General features: G+C 31.7%; 1 protein-coding gene, 1 long non-coding RNA gene and 1 pseudogene across 2 annotated transcripts; 2 read left to right on the top strand and 1 right to left on the bottom strand.

Annotated features, from left to right (window-relative positions):
* Positions 1–7,248: 7,248 nt before the first annotated feature.
* LOC139850548 (uncharacterized) lies at positions 7,249–9,401 on the bottom strand. The gene is made up of 4 exons (XR_011760064.1): positions 9,113–9,401; positions 8,902–8,999; positions 7,539–8,039; positions 7,249–7,413 (listed from the first exon to the last, which is right to left on the bottom strand). It is a non-coding gene; the product is annotated as an uncharacterized lncRNA (long non-coding RNA).
* A 6,292-nt stretch (positions 9,402–15,693) lies between these two features.
* Positions 15,694–19,850, top strand: LOC139849158 (AAA-ATPase ASD, mitochondrial-like; annotated as a pseudogene).
* Positions 17,287–18,698, top strand: LOC139846659 (uncharacterized). Its single transcript, XM_071836146.1, has 4 exons — positions 17,287–17,634; positions 17,711–17,830; positions 17,963–18,100; positions 18,449–18,698. The coding sequence occupies exons 1-4, from the start codon at positions 17,428–17,430 to the stop codon at positions 18,536–18,538; spliced, it is 555 nt and encodes a 184-aa protein (XP_071692247.1). The 5' UTR covers positions 17,287–17,427; the 3' UTR covers positions 18,539–18,698.
* Positions 19,851–22,751: the final 2,901 nt, after the last annotated feature.

Raw genomic sequence — 22,751 nt, forward strand, 5'->3', positions numbered from 1 at the left:
TACTCAAATAAAGGAGGCGCAACAAGGAGTTTTAAAAGAGGGAAATTTAAAGGATGAAATACCCAAAGGATCGGAGAAGCATCTTAATATTCGGGAAGACGGAACCCGGTATAGGGCTGAAAGGATTTGGGTACCAAAATTTGGAGATATGAGAGAAATGGTACTTAGAGAAGCTCATAAAACCAGATACTCAATACATCCTGGAACGGGGAAGATGTACAAGGATCTCAAGAAACATTTTTGGTGGCCGGGTATGAAAGCCGATGTTGCTAAATACGTAGGAGAATGTTTGACGTGTTCTAAGGTCAAAGCTGAGCATCAGAAACCATCAGGTCTACTTCAACAACCCAAAATCCCGGAATGGAAATGGGAAAACATTACCATGGATTTCATCACTAAATTGCCAAGGACTGCAAGTGGTTTTGATACTATTTGGGTAATAGTTGACCGTCTCACCAAATCAGCACACTTCTTGCCAATAAGAGAAGATGACAAGATGGAGAAGTTAGCACGACTGTATTTGAAGGAAGTCATCTCCAGACATGGAATACCAATCTCTATTATCTCTGATAGGGATGGCAGATTTATTTCAAGATTCTGGCAGACATTACAGCAAGCATTAGGAACTCGTCTAGACATGAGTACTGCCTATCATCCACAAACTGATGGGCAGAGCGAAAGGATGATACAAACGCTTGAAGACATGCTACGAGCATGTGTTATTGATTTCGGAAACAGTTGGGATCGACATCTACCGTTAGCAGAATTTTCCTACAACAACAGCTACCATTCAAGCATTGAGATGGCGCCGTTTGAAGCACTTTATGGTAGAAAGTGCAGGTCTCCGATTTGTTGGAGTGAAGTGGGGGATAGACAGATTACGGGTCCGGAGATTATACAAGAAACTACCGAGAAGATCATCCAAATTCAACAACGGTTGAAAACCGCCCAAAGTCGACAAAAGAGCTACGCTGACATTAAAAGAAAAGATATAGAATTTGAAATTGGAGAGATGGTCATGCTTAAAGTTGCACCTTGGAAAGGCGTTGTTCGATTTGGTAAACGAGGGAAATTAAATCCAAGGTATATTGGACCATTCAAGATTATTGATCGTGTCGGACCAGTAGCTTACCGACTAGAGTTACCTCAACAACTCGCGGCTGTACATAACACTTTCCACGTCTCGAATTTAAAGAAATGTTTTGCTAAAGAAGATCTCACTATTCCGTTAGATGAAATCCAAATCAACGAAAAACTTCAATTCATCGAAGAACCCGTCGAAATAATGGATCGTGAGGTTAAAAGACTTAAGCAAAACAAGATACCAATTGTTAAGGTTCGATGGAATGCTCGTAGAGGACCCGAGTTAACCTGGGAGCGTGAAGATCAGATGAAGAAGAAATACCCGCATCTATTTCCAGAAGATTCGTCAACACCTTCAACAGCTTAAAATTTCGGGACGAAATTTATTTAACGGGTAGGTACTGTAGTGACCCGAACTTTTCCATGTTTATATATATTAATTGAGATTGATATTTACATGATTAAATGTTTCCAACATGTTAAGCAATCAAACTTGTTAAGACTTGATTAATTGAAATATGTTTCATATAGACAATTGACCACCCAAGTTGATCGGTGATTCACGAACGTTAAAACTTGTAAAAACTATATGATGACATATATATGGATATATATATAGTTAACATGATACTATGATAAGAAAACATATCATAAAGTATATTAACAATGAACTACATATGTAAAAACAAGACTACTAACTTAATGATTTTTAAACGAGACATATATGTAACGATTATCGTTGTAAAGACATTTAATGTATATATATCATATTAAGAGATATTCATACATGATAATATCATGATAATATAATAATTTAAAATCTCATTTGATATTATAAACATTGGGTTAACAACATTTAACAAGATCGTTAACCTAAAGGTTTCAAAACAACACTTACATGTAACGACTAACGATGACTTAACGACTCAGTTAAAATGTATATACATGTAGTGTTTTAATATGTATTTATACACTTTTTAAAGACTTCAATACACTTATCAAAATACTTCTACTTAACAAAAAATGCTTACAATTACATCCTCGTTCAGTTTCATCAACAATTCTACTCGTATGCACCCGTATTCGTACTCGTACAATACACAGCTTTTAGATGTATGTACTATTGGTATATACACTCCAATGATCAGCTCTTAGCAGCCCATGTGAGTTACCTAACACATGTGGGAACCATCATTTGGCAACTAGCATGAAATATCTCATAAAATTACAAAAATATGAGTAATCATTCATGACTTATTTACATGAAAACAAAATTACATATCCTTTATATCTAATCCATACACCAACGACCAAAAACACCTACAAACACTTTCATTCTTCAATTTTCTTCATCTAATTGATCTCTCTCAAGTTCTATCTTCAAGTTCTAAGTGTTCTTCATAAATTCCAAAAGTTCTAGTTTCATAAAATCAAGAATACTTTCAAGTTTGCTAGCTCACTTCCAATCTTGTAAGGTGATCATCCAACCTCAAGAAATCTTTGTTTCTTACAGTAGGTTATCATTCTAATACAAGGTAATAATCATATTCAAACTTTGGTTCAATTTCTATAACTATAACAATCTTATTTCAAGTGATGATCTTTCTTGAACTTGTTTTCGTGTCATGATTCTGCTTCAAGAACTTCGAGCCATCCAAGGATCCATTGAAGCTAGATCCATTTTTCTCTTTTCCAGTAGGTTTATCCAAGGAAATTAAGGTAGTAATGATGTTCATAACATCATTCGATTCATACATATAAAGCTATCTTATTCGAAGGTTTAAACTTGTAATCACTAGAACATAGTTTAGTTAATTCTAAACTTGTTCGCAAACAAAAGTTAATCCTTCTAACTTGACTTTTAAAATCAACTAAACACATGTTCTATATCTATATGATATGCTAACTTAATGATTTAAAACCTGGAAACACGAAAAACACCGTAAAACCGGATTTACGCCGTCGTAGTAACACCGCTGGCTGTTTTGGGTTAGTTAATTAAAAACTATGATCAACTTTGATTTGAAAGTTGTTATTCTGAGAAAATGATTTTTATTATGAACATGAAACTATATCCAAAAATTATGATTAAACTCAAAGTGGAAGTATGTTTTCTAAAATGGTCATCTAGACGTCGTTCTTTCGACTGAAATGACTACCTTTACAAAAACGACTTGTAACTTATTTTTCCGACTATAAACCTATACTTTTCTGTTTAGATTCATAAAATATAGTTCAATATGAAACCATAGCAATTTGATTCACTCAAAACGGATTTAAAATGAAGAAGTTATGGGTAAAACAAGATTGGATAATTTTTCTCATTTTAGCTACGTGAAAATTGGTAACAAATCTATTCCAACCATAACTTAATCAACTTGTATTGTATATTATGTAATCTTGATATACCATAGACACGTATACAATGTTTCGACCTATCATGTCGACACATCTATATATATTTCGGAACAACCATAGACACTCTATATGTGAATGTTGGAGTTAGCTATACAGGGTTGAGGTTGATTCCAAAATATATATAGTTTGAGTTGTGATCAATACTGAGATACGTATACACTGGGTCGTGGATTGATTCAAGATAATATTTATCGATTTATTTCTGTACATCTAACTGTGGACAACTAGTTGTAGGTTACTAACGAGGACAGCTGACTTAATAAACTTAAAACATCAAAATATATTAAAAGTGTTGTAAATATATTTTGAACATACTTTGATATATGTGTATATATTGTTATAGGTTCGTGAATCAACCAGTGGCCAAGTCTTACTTCCCGACGAAGTAAAAATCTGTGAAAGTGAGTTATAGTCCCACTTTTAAAATCTAATATTTTTGGGATGAGAATACATGCAGGTTTTATAAATGATTTACAAAATAGACACAAGTACGTGAAACTACATTCTATGGTTGAATTATCAAAATCGAATATGCCCATTTTTATTAAGTCTGGTAATCTAAGAATTAGGGAACAGACACCCTAATTGACGCGAATCCTAAAGATAGATCTATTGGGCCTAACAAACCCCATCCAAAGTACCGGATGCTTTAGTACTTCGAAATTTATATCATATCCGAATGGTGTCCCGGAATGATGGGGATATTCTTATATATGCATCTTGTTAATGTCGGTTACCAGGTGTTCACCATATGAATGATTTTTATCTCTATGTATGGGATGTGTATTGAAATATGAAATCTTGTGGTCTATTGTTACGATTTGATATATATAGGTTAAACCTATAACTCACCAACATTTTTGTTGACGTTTAAAGCATGTTTATTCTCAGGTGAATATTAAGAGCTTCCGCTGTTGCATACTAAAATAAGAACAAGATTTGGAGTCCATATTTGTATGATATTGTGTAAAAACTGCATTCAAGAAACTGATTTCGATGTAACATATTTGTATTGTAAACTATTATGTAATGGTCGTGTGTAAACAGGATATTTTAGATTATCATTATTTGATAATCTACGTAAAGCTTTTTAAACCTTTATTTATGAAATAAAGGTTATGGTTTGTTTTAAAAATGAATGCAGTCTTTGAAAAACGTCTCATATAGAGGTCAAAACCTCGCAACGAAATCAATTAATATGGAACGTTTTTAATCAATAAGAACGGGACATTTCATTCGGCCCCACTCCGCGTTGGTGTCCAGTTCGATCACCCAAAACTTCTTCCATGATATCGGTCTCGTCTCTTCCCGGTTATTCTTTTAACAAAGCCTTCATTTTTGTCTACAAGGTTAAACAAATATTAATAATATATATATATATATATATATATATATATATATATATATATATATATATATATATATATATATATATATATATATATCATGTTACTTATATATATACCATTTACTTATACTTATATTTATATTTATAAGTAGTACACCAAATTTTACTTACGTAGTTCTGTTTGGTTTGAACTCCTTAGTCCACCCGGTTCCGTCCTTGGGTTTGTGCAAGAGCTTGTAATTTTTTATAGGACCGATTTCCGGACCGAGCTTTATCTTATTCTCGTTCTACAAACACACAAAAAAATAACTTAAATGTATATAAATCAAATAACATATTTTCTAACATTTGTCATTTATGTAAAACATTATCTGAACCGTGTATTTACTAGTATTGGTGTGGTTGAAGGTCTGGTGGGACGACGTCCGATAACCACGTTACCTATCGACCAGTCCTTTGTTTCTGAAACATCGGCAGCATCGAGCTCAGGTTCTGAAAGTTCGTCCACTAAATCGGATGCTCGTAGTCATCCTCGTCGTCGTTATTAGTGTGTTTCAATACCAGTAACTTTGTAGTCGTGTGCTTGAAGTGTGTTTAATTCAGTAAGTGTGTTTCATTTTAGTAAGTGTGTTTAATTTTAGTCGTGTGCTTGAAGGATATGTAGGACGACGTCTGATAAGTACTTTACCTATCGTTGAAGTGTGTTTAATTCGGTAACTTTGTATTATATTAATTTAATGTTTGTCGTTTGTTGTGTTTAATTCACAATCTTTATATAATAATCGATTTATCTACTTAAAATCCATTTTCATTAAAAAAATGACAACAACATAACAATTTCATTCAACATAACTAATAAAAACGATACAAATTAATAATACACAAATAAAAACGATACAAATAATACCCAAATAAAAACGATACAAATAAAAACGATACAAATACAAACGATACACAAATACAAACGATACAAATAATACCCAAGTTAACTAACTAACTTAACAGAAAGTTAAAAAAGTTTTTTCGTCTTCCAAAACTAAATAAAGAGAAATGCGATCAGAACGTCAACTCAGGGTTTCTTTTATACCGTTCCACTGATCGTCGGTACGGAGATATGTGGCGGACAATTCCGGAACACAGTCATCTTCATCAAACAAGACATCCGTGTGTTCGAACGAAACATTTTCTTTCAAAAAGGTTAAAAGCTCATCTAAACCAACGTCGCGAACGTCAATGTTTTTGAACGTAGCTTTTGAACCACGCGTATAATCGTAAAGTTTAATTTCATTACGGAATTCACTTCCGTAATACACTTCAATTGAGACAATCATCGGCAGAACGGTCACCATTTTAAGTTTGGAAGTATGATAATGGGGTTTAAGTGGATATATGGTGTTAGATATGTGTTGATGATGGAGTATAAGTAGGCAGATCGATTAATCGTCCCTAAAGCCTTTCCGGACGACAAATCGCCCGGGAATAAAAAACACGCGAAACTTTCCATTTTTTGGAGCTAATTTTCGCCAGTCAAAGGTGAACATAATTTCTTATTATCTTTCTGGACGACAGTGGATCGTTCGGGAAAATCCGGTCAACATTTCAGACAAAAGTGGAAAGAAAAAGGAGATTTTTTTGTCGAGTAGTGGCTTTTCGCGGACGACATTTGTCGTCCGAAAAAGTGTTGTCCGGAAAAATCATTTTTCTAGTAGTGAAATTGAATCAGTGTGGAATTATTAAAGTGTGCAACAAACTATTTATAGGTCAATAGTCTAATTAATGTGCGTGATTATGTATATTATTTATATTTATATGTATAGTTATATGGAGTATACGAATATGAATCCTGATTTGGTGGGAGTAATAAAACTAGATTATTTATTCTCTAGTGGAGAAAGTTTCTAGATAAAATTGGTTATGAACACTACAACAAAAAGGTCAAGTTTACACGCTTATTTATGGATGATATGCACACACTTCATAGCATGTAATTATATTAAGCTCACACTTGGGTATGGCGTGTGGAATTTGAGCGTAACAAAATTTTAAACAATCTACACGCTTCTGAACGTGAGTATTTGGACTACATTTCACACTTGTTTAAGTGTGAGTAATTGAGGCTACATCTTCACTCTTTTAAGTGTGGGTTTCAAAGCTACATCTACACACAAATAAGCGTGAGGAACAGAAATTAAATTAGTATTTGAAACTACAATTTCACGCTTTTAAGAGCGAGTAATTGAGGTGTATACATGTATACATATATTTATATATAGGTTCATATATGTGTATATGTATGTATATATCCACGCATGCACTCTGAAATTGAAATTGAATACATAAATTGCACCAAAATATGATTCTAGCAGTGAACTTTAGAAATCTAAAATCACATGCATCCATATATCTTTTACAAGAGATAAAACTCATAACCATCCAGTACACTTCTTATGATTGATACACTAAAATGCATAAAGAAGTACACCAACATATGTTTCTAGGAGCTTATAATGATTTACAATTAGTTCTTGAAAATCGCAGGCCACAACGCACTCATTCATTATTTTCTGCAAAAAAAATAAAAGAAAACAAATCAACCAAGAAAATATTAGCCTGTTAAGTTGAGAATACATTAGTTAACTCAAGGATCTATTTTTACAACTATAGTAGCAACAGTAGTGAGGGGCGTTACCGATTCCAAGCCGAAATTCAGAAGAAATGAACATCATATTCCCAGCTTGAAAAGGATACATGTCATGGTATTAGTGGTACTAAATCTATTGCATCATGAGATGAGTGAATTATTACAAATAATTCAGAACAGAAACCTCAGACAATCAATCTTGTAAAAACTATAAAGCAGATATGCATAATCTCACTGACATCAGGATGTCCATCTTTGTAATAACTATAAAGCAGAGATGCATAATCTCAACATATGTTTAAGCTAATTGCTTTTATTTACATGGTTGGCCACATAAAGATACCTGGTATGTTAACGTCTTGCTCAGTTCAGATTTTCAGTCAATGTAGAAGACATGAAGCTGAGGACCACCTGGGCTGCCATAACTAAAATGTCCAGCAGTCGAAGCTGAAAAAGTAATCAAACGATCCATTACTATCATCAGTTGGCTTTCAAAAGTAATCAAGTCAGTCGCAGATCTTTCAACTTAAAATCTGGAAGCATGTTAAACTGCACATGATCAAAACAAAACAAATGAAAAAATTAAAACAAACTCCATAATGTATCAACACCATGGAAATGTATCCAAAAGTAAATGTAAATATGTTTTATTTTACTTAAGATAGTTAGAATCACCTAAAGTAAATGTATTTTACTTAAGATAGTTGGAATCACGTAAAGTAAATGCATCAACTCCATTGGTAATGCTTTGAAAAGGCCCAAATGAACATGTTAAACTAGAGAGCAAGCATCACCAAGAAATGATTTGCACATGTTAAACTAGTTCCCCATCACCAACATAGGATTTTAAACCTTTAGAAACTCAATGGCAATTATCACCTTCTAAAAAGTATACAACTTCACAAGTTTTCTACTATTTTCTTAGACTTTCATCATCTTAGAATTTTTTTATCAATCAATAACCTTGAAGTCCACTTCTAATAGATCTAATACAACAACCAAATGTACGTTCTCATTCAGGCATTTTAACATACACCTAGAATGCGTTGAACTGATTCATCACTATTAAAGGATTTTCAGCTGAGAGAATCCCAAGGCCGTAATGCCTCAATAATATAATCAATTTTTGTGTGTGAGAAACTATGTATAACATAAGCTGATGCAAGTAAACTGAATTTTATGACTCATCAAGCCTAGTAGATGAGCAACAAACACTGTTTGAAGCAAGAGCAAAGGAAAAGCTGTAGCTTAGGGTTCACAATTGAGTGCATAATCACTCACATTAAGTTCTCTACAAAAGCCTTTATCATGTTAAAATATTGAATTCTTAAACTTATACGAAGTAAAAACATATACATATACATAGCATATAAATCATTAATTATCGAAAAAGTGCTGAGAAGTGTACAACCTTCAGGAGCCAAGTCTGAAAACATGCGACTGATTACATCGGTTTCAAAAGGTCATAAATTTCAAACGATTATAAGACATGATTCAACACACGAAGTCCTAAACAAATGAATAAAGGTCCATAAATTAACAGAAATGAATGATGATTACTAGTAAATTGACATAAAATTAGCTAGGTTTATAATCTAAACTCATCAAATTGATTGATTTACCTAATAGAAGATGATAATACTGCAGTAGTTTTTAATCGAATGTCAGTGAGCGAATGATGATGAAGGATTAGAAAGTTAGGGCTCCAATTAGAGAGAACTTAAATTGTGGATGAAGGAGAGAACCTGTAAATGATTAAAACTGCAAACGAGAGAGCTTGATTACCGCGATTCGAACTTTTTTAACACTGTCGTTGATGTTAGGGTTGAGAAACTATAAACGAATAATATATGAAGAAAAAGAACTCGCTAATAGGAACAGAAATTCGATAATTGAAATGTGGATTTTAGTTCTGTACCATCTTTTCAATAGGAAACTGAAAGTTTTAAGCTCAGTCACTATTTATTTGTTCAAAGGCTGTGAAGTTCTATCATTTTATATTCTCAAACTCTTTGCAATTTGTACACTTATTTTCTTTTAATTTATATATATATATATATAATATATATATATATATATATATATATATATATATATATATATATATATATTTAATTTTTCCGTTTATCACAACGACCAAAAGAGTGATTTTTTAAAAAATATTCTTCACGCTTATCATTGTGAGCTAAATTTTATAATTTTCACGCTTTAAATTGCAAATTCCAATTTTATTTATTTTATCACATTTATACATATGAAGTTTTCCAATACAATTATAAATGAACTTTTTTCTCAGTTAGTCCCTCTATTATACCCCAAATCGCTACTTTGGTCTCTCGGTTTTTAATTTGACAATCAGCGTCCCTTAATTATTTTAATTTTGCAATTCAGGTCCCTCTGTCAAGTTTCTGTTAAAAAGGTTCGTTAACCCTTGTCATGTGCAATTCATGTGAGGGTAAAATCGTCTTTTTACTCTTTTCTTCACTAAAAACAAGGGACCACCGGCGCAAAAAATCTTATATTTATTTTTCAAACATTTCGAACCACGTTATGTAGCGTGAAGTCGCAACAAATTTTGACACGTTTCTTACATGTCATTCAGGTCTCATATGTCAAGAGGTTAAAGTTCCAAATCACCAATCTCTATATCTTGATTACTTTTCACATTCCACATTACCAAATTTATAGTATGGATCTTATTACATCTAAATGGGCAATAAATGTGAGTAAATTGACCCAACTTGTATCCACACCTTTTGAATTCGAGCCTATTACCCTACCTGGATATTTTGCCACCTTACACCGTGTTGCAATATCATTAGTCTCGGAATTGCATTTTGTACGTCCTTTTTGGACTAAAGGAGATAATTGTGGCCTTTTAATTTCGTTCCAACTCTTAACATTTTCAATGGCCAAGTGCCCATCTGACTTATCTACTTATGTAGGCAATTTGCTTCATTTTTTTTATTAGCTTTGCCTATTTGCTTTTATAAAATTAAATCCCTTCTCAAAAATATTTCTTGTTCTTTCTAGTTTTTATAATACTTTGCTCTTATACAACTGTCCGCTTTCAAAAATTTACTAGTATTTAGTGTTCTTGCTTGTATTTAGTAGCGCTTAACATGACAAAAGACCTTCAGTTAAGCTTATTGGCTTGTTGTGGAGTTCTCTTTCTACTTTTCACAAATATAAGTTTACAGGTGTCTCATAACACGAGATGTTTCAAATTAGAACAAATAGTTGTTATAATATGTGTTTAACTTGAAACACATAAACACACTGGTGTCTCATATCCATTGGTTCTAGTAACAGATCGTTGAAAAGGAGTCCTGAAACGTTTTCTGGACTTGAAATGAACAAATCACGATGTGTTTAACTTAAGATAGTTTGGTCACTTGATCAGCTGTAGAAACTTTGGACATCAATTACTTGAAGACGAACGAACATCAATTACTTGAAGACGAACGAACATCAATTACTTGAAGACGAATGAACATCAAACCTTGTGGCTTTGTATCCTGTCACCGATCCAAAACACTAAACTACTGAATATAAAATGCCCTTTTTTGTACTCCTTTTTTTTTGTTACAAATTTATAAATTAAAAAAATAAAAATAAGTTTTTTGCGCCGGTGGTCCCTTGTTTTTAGTGAATAAAAGAGTAAAAAGACGATTACACCCTCACATACATTGCACATGACAAGGGTCAACGGACCTTTTTAAAAGAAATTTGACGGAGGGACTCGAATTGTAAAATTAAAATAATTAAGAGACGCTGATTGCCAAATTAAAAACCGAGGGATCAAAGTAGCGATTTGGTGTATAATAGAGGGACCAATTGAGAAAAAAGTCTTATAAATGTGAATATTTTAAATGACTTTCTAACTTTTCACACTTTTACATGTCTAAATCTTTTACACATTTATCAATGTGAACTTTTGTAAAATTATTTTCACGCTCCTACAAAAGTGTGAGTAAAAAAGTGTGGTTATCTTGCAATTTGGCTGTAGTGGAAATAAAGACTTATTGCGTGTATGACTGTATCCAAATGATCTTTTAGCATAGTTAATATTAGCCGAAGATATGTACATAAGTCATCGATTTGGCATATTACTTATTTTCGTAAATGATAGAGTGTATCATTTATAGTTGGTATGTGTATCATGATAGAGTGTATCATAAATATTAGCCGAAGATATGTAGATATCTTTGGCTAATAGTTAAGGAATAAAGCTAAAAAGGACAAATTAACTTCGTATGACCGTTCATTTCTAATTTGTCAAAAAGCAAGAAAGACACCTATGACGTATCTATGTAGTCGGTAATTTTATGGGTCCATTATGGAGTATATATTTTGTGACGACCCGGGAATTTCCGACTAAATTTAAACTTAATCTTTATATGATTTCGATACGATAAGCAAAGTCTGTAATGTTGAATCACAAAAATTTTGAATTATTTTATATATTCATTTGACTTTCGACCATTCCCGACGATTCACGAACAATTATTTGTAAATAACTAAATGTTTATAAATGTGTAAATGTAAATGTGTATATGTATATGTGTATATGTAAACAAAAGTACATATAATAATTTGAATTAGTAATATATCAATTAATCATTTGAATTAAATAGATAGTGTAATGTACAAAATAAATAAGATGTTATTAAATAAATATATAAATGTATAACTATGAAAATGGATTTATATATATATATATATATATATATATATATATATATATATATATATATATATATATATATATATATATATATATATATATAAATAGATATATTAATATCATTAATTATATTGTTATTATTGCTAGTACACTTATTATAAATTAATAACATCATCAGATTTTTTTATTAAATAGATTTATTAATTAATTGTATTTACTATAAAAATTATAAAAAGGAATCAAACAAAAATCATACCATCTGTTTCATTCAACTGTATTAAACTCCTAAAATCTGTCTCTGATTTGATTCCATTGTCCATACAGTCCAAGAATCTGTTTAACGTCCTAATCTGCTATTCATTTTTTTTTATTTTTTTCTCTTGTCTTCCTTCCTGAGTAATTATCCAGTCGACATTCTCCATGGACTATAAAACAATCGAATTTTTCAGTGTATTGTCTAACTCTCTAAGTCTTTCATCACCAATATCATTTATCAAGTTAACTAACCTGAATTTTCGAAATTAAAGTGAAAAATAAGAAGAACACAGGTACTAGTTCTGTTCTTGTATCTTTTTATCAATTCCTCGAATTCGAACTCTATTTTAAAATGTAACAATTCAGTTTTATTAGTAATCACTCCCTAAAACTATCTGCAAAACCTCGAATTTCAATTGTTAATATCAACTTCAAATTTTGCAGTCAAAGGTATTTTCCAAAAAGTCAAAAATTTGTGTTCATCCCCAAATTTGATTTCGTTTTAAGGTTTCTGTTAAAATTGATAATTTATAAAGATCATATGAATGAATTCAAACCTAAGTCATGTTATAATCAAGGCCTGAAAATTCCTCAAATCCATAATCAATAATTTTTTTTTAAAAAACCTCGAAGAACAGTCAGCGAAGCTGCTACTGCTCTTTTGATTTTTTTGATTTTTTTTGTTTTAATTAACTCGATCGATCTCTTATTGTTCCTGTTTCATTTACAACTCTAAATTCAAATCAAATTCGTTTTCATGATCAGTCTGGTCGATTTGTTTTTAAGAAGAAGAAAAAATAGGAAACAGAAAAGAATATCGTTTATAATTAATTGAATCTGATATCTAACAGATAAACAAACCAACTCAGTTGGTTAAGCGTGTTTACGGGTTAAGGAGTGGTCGCGGGTTCGAGTTCAAGCATGGACTGTTATTTTTTTGGGACTCATTTTATTAAAGGTAGTCTCTAATTTTATAATTATAATTATTATTATTATTATTATTATTATTATTATTATTATTATTATTATTATTATTATTATTATTATTATTATTATTGTTATTGTTATTGTTATTGTTATTGTTATTATTATTATTATTGTATTTAGGATTATTATTATGTTAATGAATAAGTTAGAATAATTATTAGATAAAATTATGATTATACATATATATGTATACATATACATAGATTATTAATATAAATATGTTTATAAAGATGAGTAAACTTATAATTAAGTGTTGATGCAAAGATGAAATATTGTTATCATTAATATCATTAACTTATTATTATTACTATTATCATTAATATTATTACTATTATTATTATTATAAATTATTGATTACAAAAGACAATGAATAAAACTAAAGTAAATATATGTAAATGCTAGTAATTGTAATATTAGAAATTTTGAAGAAATTAGGATTATGAGAACGATATGTATGATATTAATAGAGAAAATCATCAGTATTGACAATAAATGATATTAGGATAAGTATGAAATTTATTTATGTTCATGGATTATATATGTACGTATAACACAGCTTTGAAACTTTAGTATAAGTATTATTACTAATATTATCATAAGTATCATTTCATAATTATTAGGAATATTATTATTATCAACAAAAATATTATTGATATTATCATTATTAATATTAGTATGATTATCATTAATAGTATTGTTATTATTAAAAACTATTATCATTATTATTCTTTTTACAAACATTTTTATTTTGTTATCATTAAAACTATTAATATTATTATTATCCAGTACTATTTATATCATTATTATCAAGCTGATATTATTTATGAAAATAAAAGTTTTTAAATGACGTTGTTAAGGTTATAAGTATTAAAATAAAGGGTGTAGATATAAAATTTATATTTAAATTACATAACTTAACTATATTAATAATTATATACATTTATATAATATGAAAATATATAAATAATTAATAAAACTTATGAATTATTAAATATATCAAGTACATCACTAATAATAATATACAAACTTATTCGATTACAAATATGTGTATTAATAAATATACAAACAATATAGGTTCGTGGATCCGAGGCCAACCCTGCATTGTTCAGTTGTTCAATATAGTCATATGTATTTTTACTACAAAATACATTATGGTGAGTTTCATTTGCTCCATTTTTAAATGCTTTTGCAATATATATTTTTGGGACTGAGAATACATGCGCTGCTTTTATAAATGATTTACAAAATAGATACAAGTACGTGAAACTACATTCTATGGTTGAATTATCGAAATCGAATATGCCCCTTTTTATTAAGTCTGGTAATCTAAGAATTAGGGAACAGACACCCTAATTGACGCGAATCCTAAAGATAGATCTATCGGGCCCAACAAGCCCCATCCAAAGTACCGGATGCTTTAGTAATTCAAAATTTATATCATGTCCGATGGAGGATCCCGGAATGATGGGGATATTCTTATATGCATCTTGCGAATGTCGGTTACCAGGTGTTCAATCCATATGAATAATATTTTTGTCTCTATGCATGGGACGTATGTTTATGAGAAATGGAAATATGAAATCTTGTGGTCTATTAAAATGATGGAAATGATTATTTATGTTAAACTAATGAACTCACCAACCTTTTGGTTGACACTTTTAAGCATATTTATTCTCAGGTATGAAAGAAATCTTCCGCTGTGCATTTGCTCATCTTAGAGAGATTACTTGGAGTCATTCATGACATATTTCAAAATACGTTGCATTCAAGTCGTTGAGTTCATCAAGATTATTATTAAGTCAATTAAAGTTAGATATATTATGAAATGGTATGCATGCCGTCAACTTTCGATGTAATGAAAGATTGTCTTTTCAAAAACGAATGCAATGTTTGTAAAATGTATCATATAGAGGTCAAGTACCTCGCGATGTAATCAACTGTTGTGAATCATTTATAATCGATATGGACTTTGTCCGGATGAATTAGGACGGGTCTTCACATATTTCTTATAAATCCACCGTTCATTTCTATATTTTGGGTACACTTAATCTAGTTTTTAGTGGTAAAAGGTTACATGATTCTTTTAGCGGATGTGAGTATACCTATTTGTGATGTGAGGCATTCCTGATTCTTTTAGCATTTGTGACTATTGAGGGCATACTTGTGATGATGTCTTTATTTAAAAATCATCAGTGATATCACGTTTGATCTTTTAGGGAATGTATTTCAAAATTAAGCCTAATATATAACATCGTAATAAAGATATCAAAAAACATGTATATGAGATCACCAAGATATATGTTAGCTCAATTTGGATCACTATTCACTAGTGTAATGTTTGTGTTAGTAATCATCGAAAGATTCATACCATCTGCCACTCGTAACTTGTTTCGCAAATACACTCGTTAACTTGTAACTCCTTTCTACCCATACATTCAAATCAAATTCAACGAGTTCACTGGCTGGTGATCGTTTTAGGCATAACGAAGCTTACACAGCTATAGAAACCTACTTGAGCTGAGCTCAACGAGGTCCATGAAAGCCCAACATCTAAAAGGCATCATCATAAAGAACAATTCTAAAATCGTTTCGTTATCAATGGATGGTTACGAAGAAGTTGACGATGAATTTAACGGTGTTAAAGTATATTGGACGTCTGGGAAGTACCCAGTACACTACTACAAAAATGATAAAAGGAACCCCATTAGAAACCTCTTTTTAGAGGAGCCAAAGAAAAGAGGTTTCAAAAGTTCAAAGGAACCGGTTTTGTAGTTCAAAAAAGAAACCGGTCTCTTTTATTTAAGTTTAGAAACCTCTTTTTTAATAGAAACCGGTTCTAAACTTTTGGAACCTCTACTTAAAAAGAGGTCTCTTTTTTATAAATTTAGGAACCTTTTTCTTTTTAAAACCTGTTCCAAACTTTTAAAACATCTTATTTGTAAAAAATTGAATCCATTTACATTTGTGCTCTTTTTAAATTGCCAAATAAAATATCACAACTGGAAAACGAAAAGTACTTTTTATACAGCTGGATCGACCATAATTCCATCTCCCTCTTAATTACTCTCGTAGACATTAAAAACCCCTAGAACCAAATCGTTCAATCGTTTACCTCTCTATCTAGGCATCTACCCTCTGTATCTCCATCTAACTCGCACAAAACTCCTCCATCTCCCGATCCATCTCCCTCTGCATGTCCATCTTACATCTACCTCTCCATCTTCACTAGCGCCATCACCTACTTCCGTCACTTCATCTCCGTGTTTCAATTAAAGCAGCAATTTTGGTAGATTACAACTGTAACACAAAAATCCAAGCACACATGGTAATTTTTTTTTCTCTTTGTTAAAATTATTGTTAGGGTTTGTAAAATTTAGTGTTAGAGTTAGTTAAAATCAGTAGCTAGTGTTTGGTTTTGTTAAAAATTGATGTTATTGTTAGCGATTGTTTTGGTTATTCTCAAATTTTGTGTTTCTAGATAAAAAGGAAAGTAGACTTTATGAAATGAAAAGCAATTTGTGATAGTCCTGATGGATTTGTTAAGGATATGATGAACTTGACTTGGATTCTCATCATGTTTGTTTGTAAAATTTATGATGTGTTTCCATTTCATCAAGTTTCTGACTTATGAGTGTTCATTACAGCATGTCTTAAGGTGGCCCGATTACGAAACCGAAATGCATAAACTGAAACTATTAGTTCTAATCAGTATCAGACTATCATCAAGTTTTGAAGAGCGTATACCATCAAAAGAAGTTGGGGGAGTGAATGATAATGATTATCAGGTATGGAAACGATTCTGAAAGTAGATGTTGTTAATAATATATGTTACCAGCAGTTTTAGATGAACAATTTTGTTTGATATCATGTATTACAAATACGAACTAAGCACGTAATTATCTAGTTGTTCATTAATATTATTATTTTGAAGTCCACGCAAATGTGATGATAATTTGATTAAGTTGTATTAAGCTGTTTAAACTAATTGGTGAGTAACTATGTAAACATATGTGTGTAATAAAACATGTGCACAGGGAAATTGTGTTTGAAACTAGAGATGGTGTCCAGACAATTATGGACACGTTCCATAGCTTACTACCTAGCAACTGGGTTGAGTCACCTATAATTGATTGCCGGGCTACATTGCTAAATCTGGAGGAAAGGTTAAGGGATAGAGATTCAATCAGGAGAGTGTTTTTTCATAGTGGAATACTGGTTAGTAATAGTTAAAAAATTTCTGTTATGCCGGTAAGGATGCAAACTGAATGTGTTGTTATATTTGGTTTTTCAGAAGGATGGCATGATAAATGGAGATATGTCAGACATTGACTGTTATAATCTGTTTGTGACTAATATCGAAAAAGTTGTGTGTGGAGACAGACAATATAGGGCAGTATCAAACATCGATTTGGTATGTTGATCACTTGTTTCTATTTATGTTTTTAAATTATGTTCATAATATAAATATAAATATATGTTTATGTATAGCTCGAATACTATTTATATATATTATTAAACTTTACAATTATTTTGGTTTTCACAGGTGTTTTTCCCGGTTATACAAGATAGACATTTCTATCTGATTTGTTTCGATTTGAAGGTAGGAAAAGTGGAACTACTAGACAATATGATAGATAGGCTTCCATTCGAAGAAAAATACAACGATTACCTGTATAAGCTGGTTAGTGTTTACGTTTGTTCATTCAGGTTTTTAAAATTCTTTTGGTTTTAGAATTGTTAAAGTAATCGATTATTCTACTCATAAGCCTGGTGTGTGGATTTGTTCATGTGTTCAAATGGGACAATAATATCTTCTGCTAACATGTTAATATTTGGCTGGGTTCCCTATAAACACTTCTTTATCTCCAATGTAAACTGGTGTAGTAAATTATTATTATCACTGACATGCACCTTCTTCACAAATATGATGTATTATTTATGGCAAAATGTTCTATGATGCTTTATGTATATTCACATTTTAACCGTTGTAGTAATGGTTCTAACATGTTCTATTATGTTCTTTTTATAGATACCTTGGATGATTATACAACCGTTTAGCGCGACCGAGTTGGAAAATATCGTTAGTACGTGGATCTCCGAATACTTGTCAAAGCCTTGATTAGTTAAATTTTTAGTGGTACTTAGTTTTTTTACTTATGATTGTTGAACAGATTGGTTGATGTTTCTACATAACTAAGACTTGTGATGTTATTTTGGTTGATGTTTTACCAAAACTAAGACTTGTGTACCTTTTGCTCTTGGTATGTAGTATTGTTTGCAAGTTATTGTGGTTTTAGATCATAACTATAGAATTATCTAATATATTTTGAAGAATTTTGTATGTTTATGAAGGAAGCTTGAATACTAATTTTTTAGTGGTTTGTTTAAAATATTGAATAGCAGGTTTTATTTAATTAGGTTTTGTTAATGTTATTGGGTTTTAAAATAATGGAATCACGTTTCTGAATTTAAAATACATATATATGGTTTTAAAACCGGTTTTTTTAGTAAAGAGAGGTTCCAATTATATAGATTCGGAACCTGTTTTTTTATTTAAAAGGGGTTCCTTATGTTAAGAAAGAAACCTCTTAAACATAAAAGAGGTTTCTTTGATACAGAAAAGAAACCGGTTTTCTATAAAAAAGAGGTTTCTTTTCTCCACCAAAGGAAGCGGTTGTTAAACCGGTTCCACACTTTTGGAACCCCCACCTAAAGGAACCTCTTGTAAAACCGGTTCCTAAAGGTCAAAAAAGAGGTTCCTTTGCTTATTTTTTGTAGTAGTGGTAACAACTCAATCTAGTTTGTTAAATCGATATCCCGATGAAAAGAGGTTTTATCGACTTGGTTTTCATAAACGATATAGAGATCTCGTTATCAGAGATATTATTTAAAGCACGAGATAAAAACGGGGAGAAGTATAACGCGAAAAAATAGGTTGAGAAAGCTTTATACTAACAATGGTTCTAATTGGACTAGCGTTACGTTTGAGCATACAGCTACGTTTCAAACGCTAGCAATGGATTCCGAGAAGAAGCAAGAGATAATCGACGATTTGACTACATTTAGTAAATCGGAAAAGTTTTATACCTGAATAGGAAGGGCTTGGAAACGCGGGTATCTTCACATGGGGGAACAGGAAAGTCAACCATGATTGCGGGCATGGCTAAGTTTTTAGGTTATATTATTTAGGACGTTGAGTTAACTGCAGTGAGTGAAAACACCGAGCTAAGAAAGTCGATTATAGTGATTGAAGACATGTATTGCTCGATTGATCTCACGAGTCAAAGAGACAAAAGAACGAACATGAAGTGGAAGAGATCGATTCAAACACGAAAAGTGACAAGAAAACGAGATCGAGTGATAAAAGTGTTATGATAAGTAGAGTGACGTTATCAGGGATTTTGAATTTTATCAATGGGCTTTGTTTTTGATTTCCTGCGTTTCAAATAGTCATTAGCCTTGTGTACTATGATTTACTCTTGCGCATTTATAGCACACATGAAAAACTTATGAAATCATGTAATCTACTAACTGTACTATGACTTCCTTCATATATCATGTACTATTTTTTAATCAGTGGTCTTTGAGTATTGTAAATCTTGTGAAGTGGGTTTCCTGAATTCAAGGAACAAATGGTAATTGTAAATCTTGTGAAATGAGTTCTAACAGTAATACCGTATGGGGCAATATATAGCCTACAATCTTGTTACTGGAAATGAGTTCTAACAGTAAGACATGCAACTCGTTTTTGTTTTCATGGATTTAGAATCTTGCTATTTGAATAAGGAAATGAATGATTGTATTATTAATTTCTATGTTGGATGCATTAGGAAAAGTAGAGTTTATGACCCCCATTGTCTTATAGCCTTCAAATACACTTTGTTCACATTTGCCTATACATTTATCCTCGTCAATCGATTTCTAGCAACAAACCATGGCCACAAGTTAAAACTTTTTCCAGGCTAAATTCCTGTGAAACATTGTACCAAGATAACATGCTATTTAGTAAGATAAATCAACTAATTTGGTTAAATCTAGTAATAAATGTAACAAATGAACCTTGAAGTTTATGGAGATGAGAGTATTAGTGCATTTAATTAAACTGTGGCTGCTGACAAGAATCTATGAAATCGATCTATTTTTGCCCGCCTATGGGATATTGATGTTGATTTGTCTCCCAAAAGTTTTTTTCTTCCTTTTCTTGTCACGTGTAAGTTAGTCTCTGTACCTAGAACATAAGATACCTGCTAGTATATTCGAATAATTAGGTACCAGATAAACTTACCAACGTAAGCAAAAAACAAATTACCAGTTTTTTTAGTTCAAAGTGCTGATAAAAGTTTAACTTTTTTCACCTGTGAAATGTGATGTAAAGAATGAGATCGTGGCCAAACAATTACTAACAAAGAATGCAACAGAAGATGGCAAAAATAGCCCGCGGCTTGTTTATTACTGATAACAAAGTTTTTAACAAAATAAAAGATACGTACAATGGCTTCACAATGCCTTATTTAAACACACCACAACATAAAGGATAAACTCTAAAATTTAAAAGATTCAAATTAGCTACTCTTTAGCAGCAAGCTGCCTATTCCTTCTGATTTATTCCACGCCATGTGCAGGCCCAAACATTGACTCTCCAAAATAGTCCAGCAGCCCAGTTGGTTTTTGTTGTTCCTTCTGTGATAAAACTGAGCCCACTTATTTCCTCCATCTCCATCATCGATCAATGATTCTGCATCAAAATGGTCCTCGATTCGAATTCGACCCTCCGTACTAATTGACTTGTGGTTAATATTGTTTAAAAAGTCTTCCGTACTTTTACACGTTGAACTCACGGGCTCCAATAACATATCTAGCTCAAACCTAGTATCAATATGTAAAGTTACTACCTTTAATGTATAATTATAATTCTAATTCTATACTAACATAAATCATGAGAATTGGTCTCTTTTTTATAATGGGAAACAGATCAGTATATAACATACCGATCGTCCTCACATCTGAAAAGGCTTTCTTCATATTGATTCCTACGCATGTGTGTTTAAACGAATAATCTTCGCTACCGGAAGTTACGGAAACCCAATCACCGTTAGGTACTTGAGACCAGAGCAACGATCTGTGGCTTATTGATGGTCTTGGATACTAAAAAAAAAAATATCAAATACACTCTTTCAGGTACAATATATAAATTCTCTAAACTCAAAGAGAGTAGAGGTGGCAATTTCAACTCAGCTTATAAATGGGTCAGCTCTCGTTATGCTTCTATCTCTAAAAAAATAAAAATAATAATAATAATAATAATAATAAATAAATAAATAAAATAGAAATGAGTTCAAACATAAGTCATCCAAAGTTGCAAAATCCACTATTCGGCAAGTATTTGGTCGTGACTTTTAAGGGAGTACTCTGCAAATTGGGGAGTACTCGGATATTGACTAAGATTGACGAATTTTGACTGATATTGAACGAATTTTGACTGATTAGTAATCCCAAGTTTTGACCGATTTTCTAAGTAATCCCAAGTTTGACCAAGTACTCGCTAACCCATTTGAATCATAAATATTGCCTATCACCTCTAAAAACTAGTGAAATGATAATCAACAAACACCACAAGTTAATTAAAGATTAAAACTTTTCTTAAAATAAAGCAATTAAGAACTAGTGAAATGATACAAAAGAGTGTTAAAAACTTAAAAATCACCTTTTATGGCATCTTTATCATCATTTGGAGCTTCAACTTTGAAATTTTGATTACAATTTCTTTTGTTCCTGCTCTCTTTTTTCCTCTTCAACTTTGTTTAATCATCATCCTCCATTTCGAGACCGTTAACGCGCGACGTTCGTTCTCCAACGGGATGAATAACCCTATCTCGTGTCCCTTGCTGATAATAGCATTGATATTGCTCTAATTATACATGTTTTATCTCGCAATATCTCCCTCATTTCATTCGCTTTTGAGGATCATCGGGCCCGAAAATTGTTTTTCTGCACTAAAGTGTCGGTTCAAGGCTAGAAGCCTGATTTAGTGCAAAATTTACCAAGTCTTAATCAAAAGTTGCAAAGAAAATGACAAGTGCAGAAATCAGCTCCAAAAGCGCCGCTCCTCATCAAAGAGCACCGCTCCTCATGGTAAAAAGCGCCGCACCTCAGACAGAAGCGACGCTTTTATGCACGTTTTGGCACCAATTTTCAACAGTAGCCAGAAGCGTCGTTCCTTATAGCTAAAAGCACCGCTCTTACAAGAAAAGAGCCGCACTTAATCACAAAAGCGGCGCTCCTGAAGTTAAGCCAAAAGCGCCTCCTGAGTCAAAAGCGGCGCTCCCGACGCT

Source organism: Rutidosis leptorrhynchoides, chromosome 5 (genome assembly GCF_046630445.1).
Source record: "Rutidosis leptorrhynchoides isolate AG116_Rl617_1_P2 chromosome 5, CSIRO_AGI_Rlap_v1, whole genome shotgun sequence".
NCBI classification, from domain to species: Eukaryota; Viridiplantae; Streptophyta; class Magnoliopsida; order Asterales; family Asteraceae; genus Rutidosis; species Rutidosis leptorrhynchoides.

Bases quoted from the DNA above. Each gene is read 5' to 3' on its own strand.
- LOC139846659 (XM_071836146.1), top strand. From the start codon at position 17,428: ATGTGTGTAATAAAACATGTGCACAGGGAAATTGTGTTTGAAACTAGA. The intron at 17,635-17,710 runs GTTAGTAATAGT...TTGGTTTTTCAG, and splicing joins TTTTTCATAGTGGAATACTG to AAGGATGGCATGATAAATGG. The intron at 17,831-17,962 runs GTATGTTGATCA...TGGTTTTCACAG, and splicing joins CAGTATCAAACATCGATTTG to GTGTTTTTCCCGGTTATACA.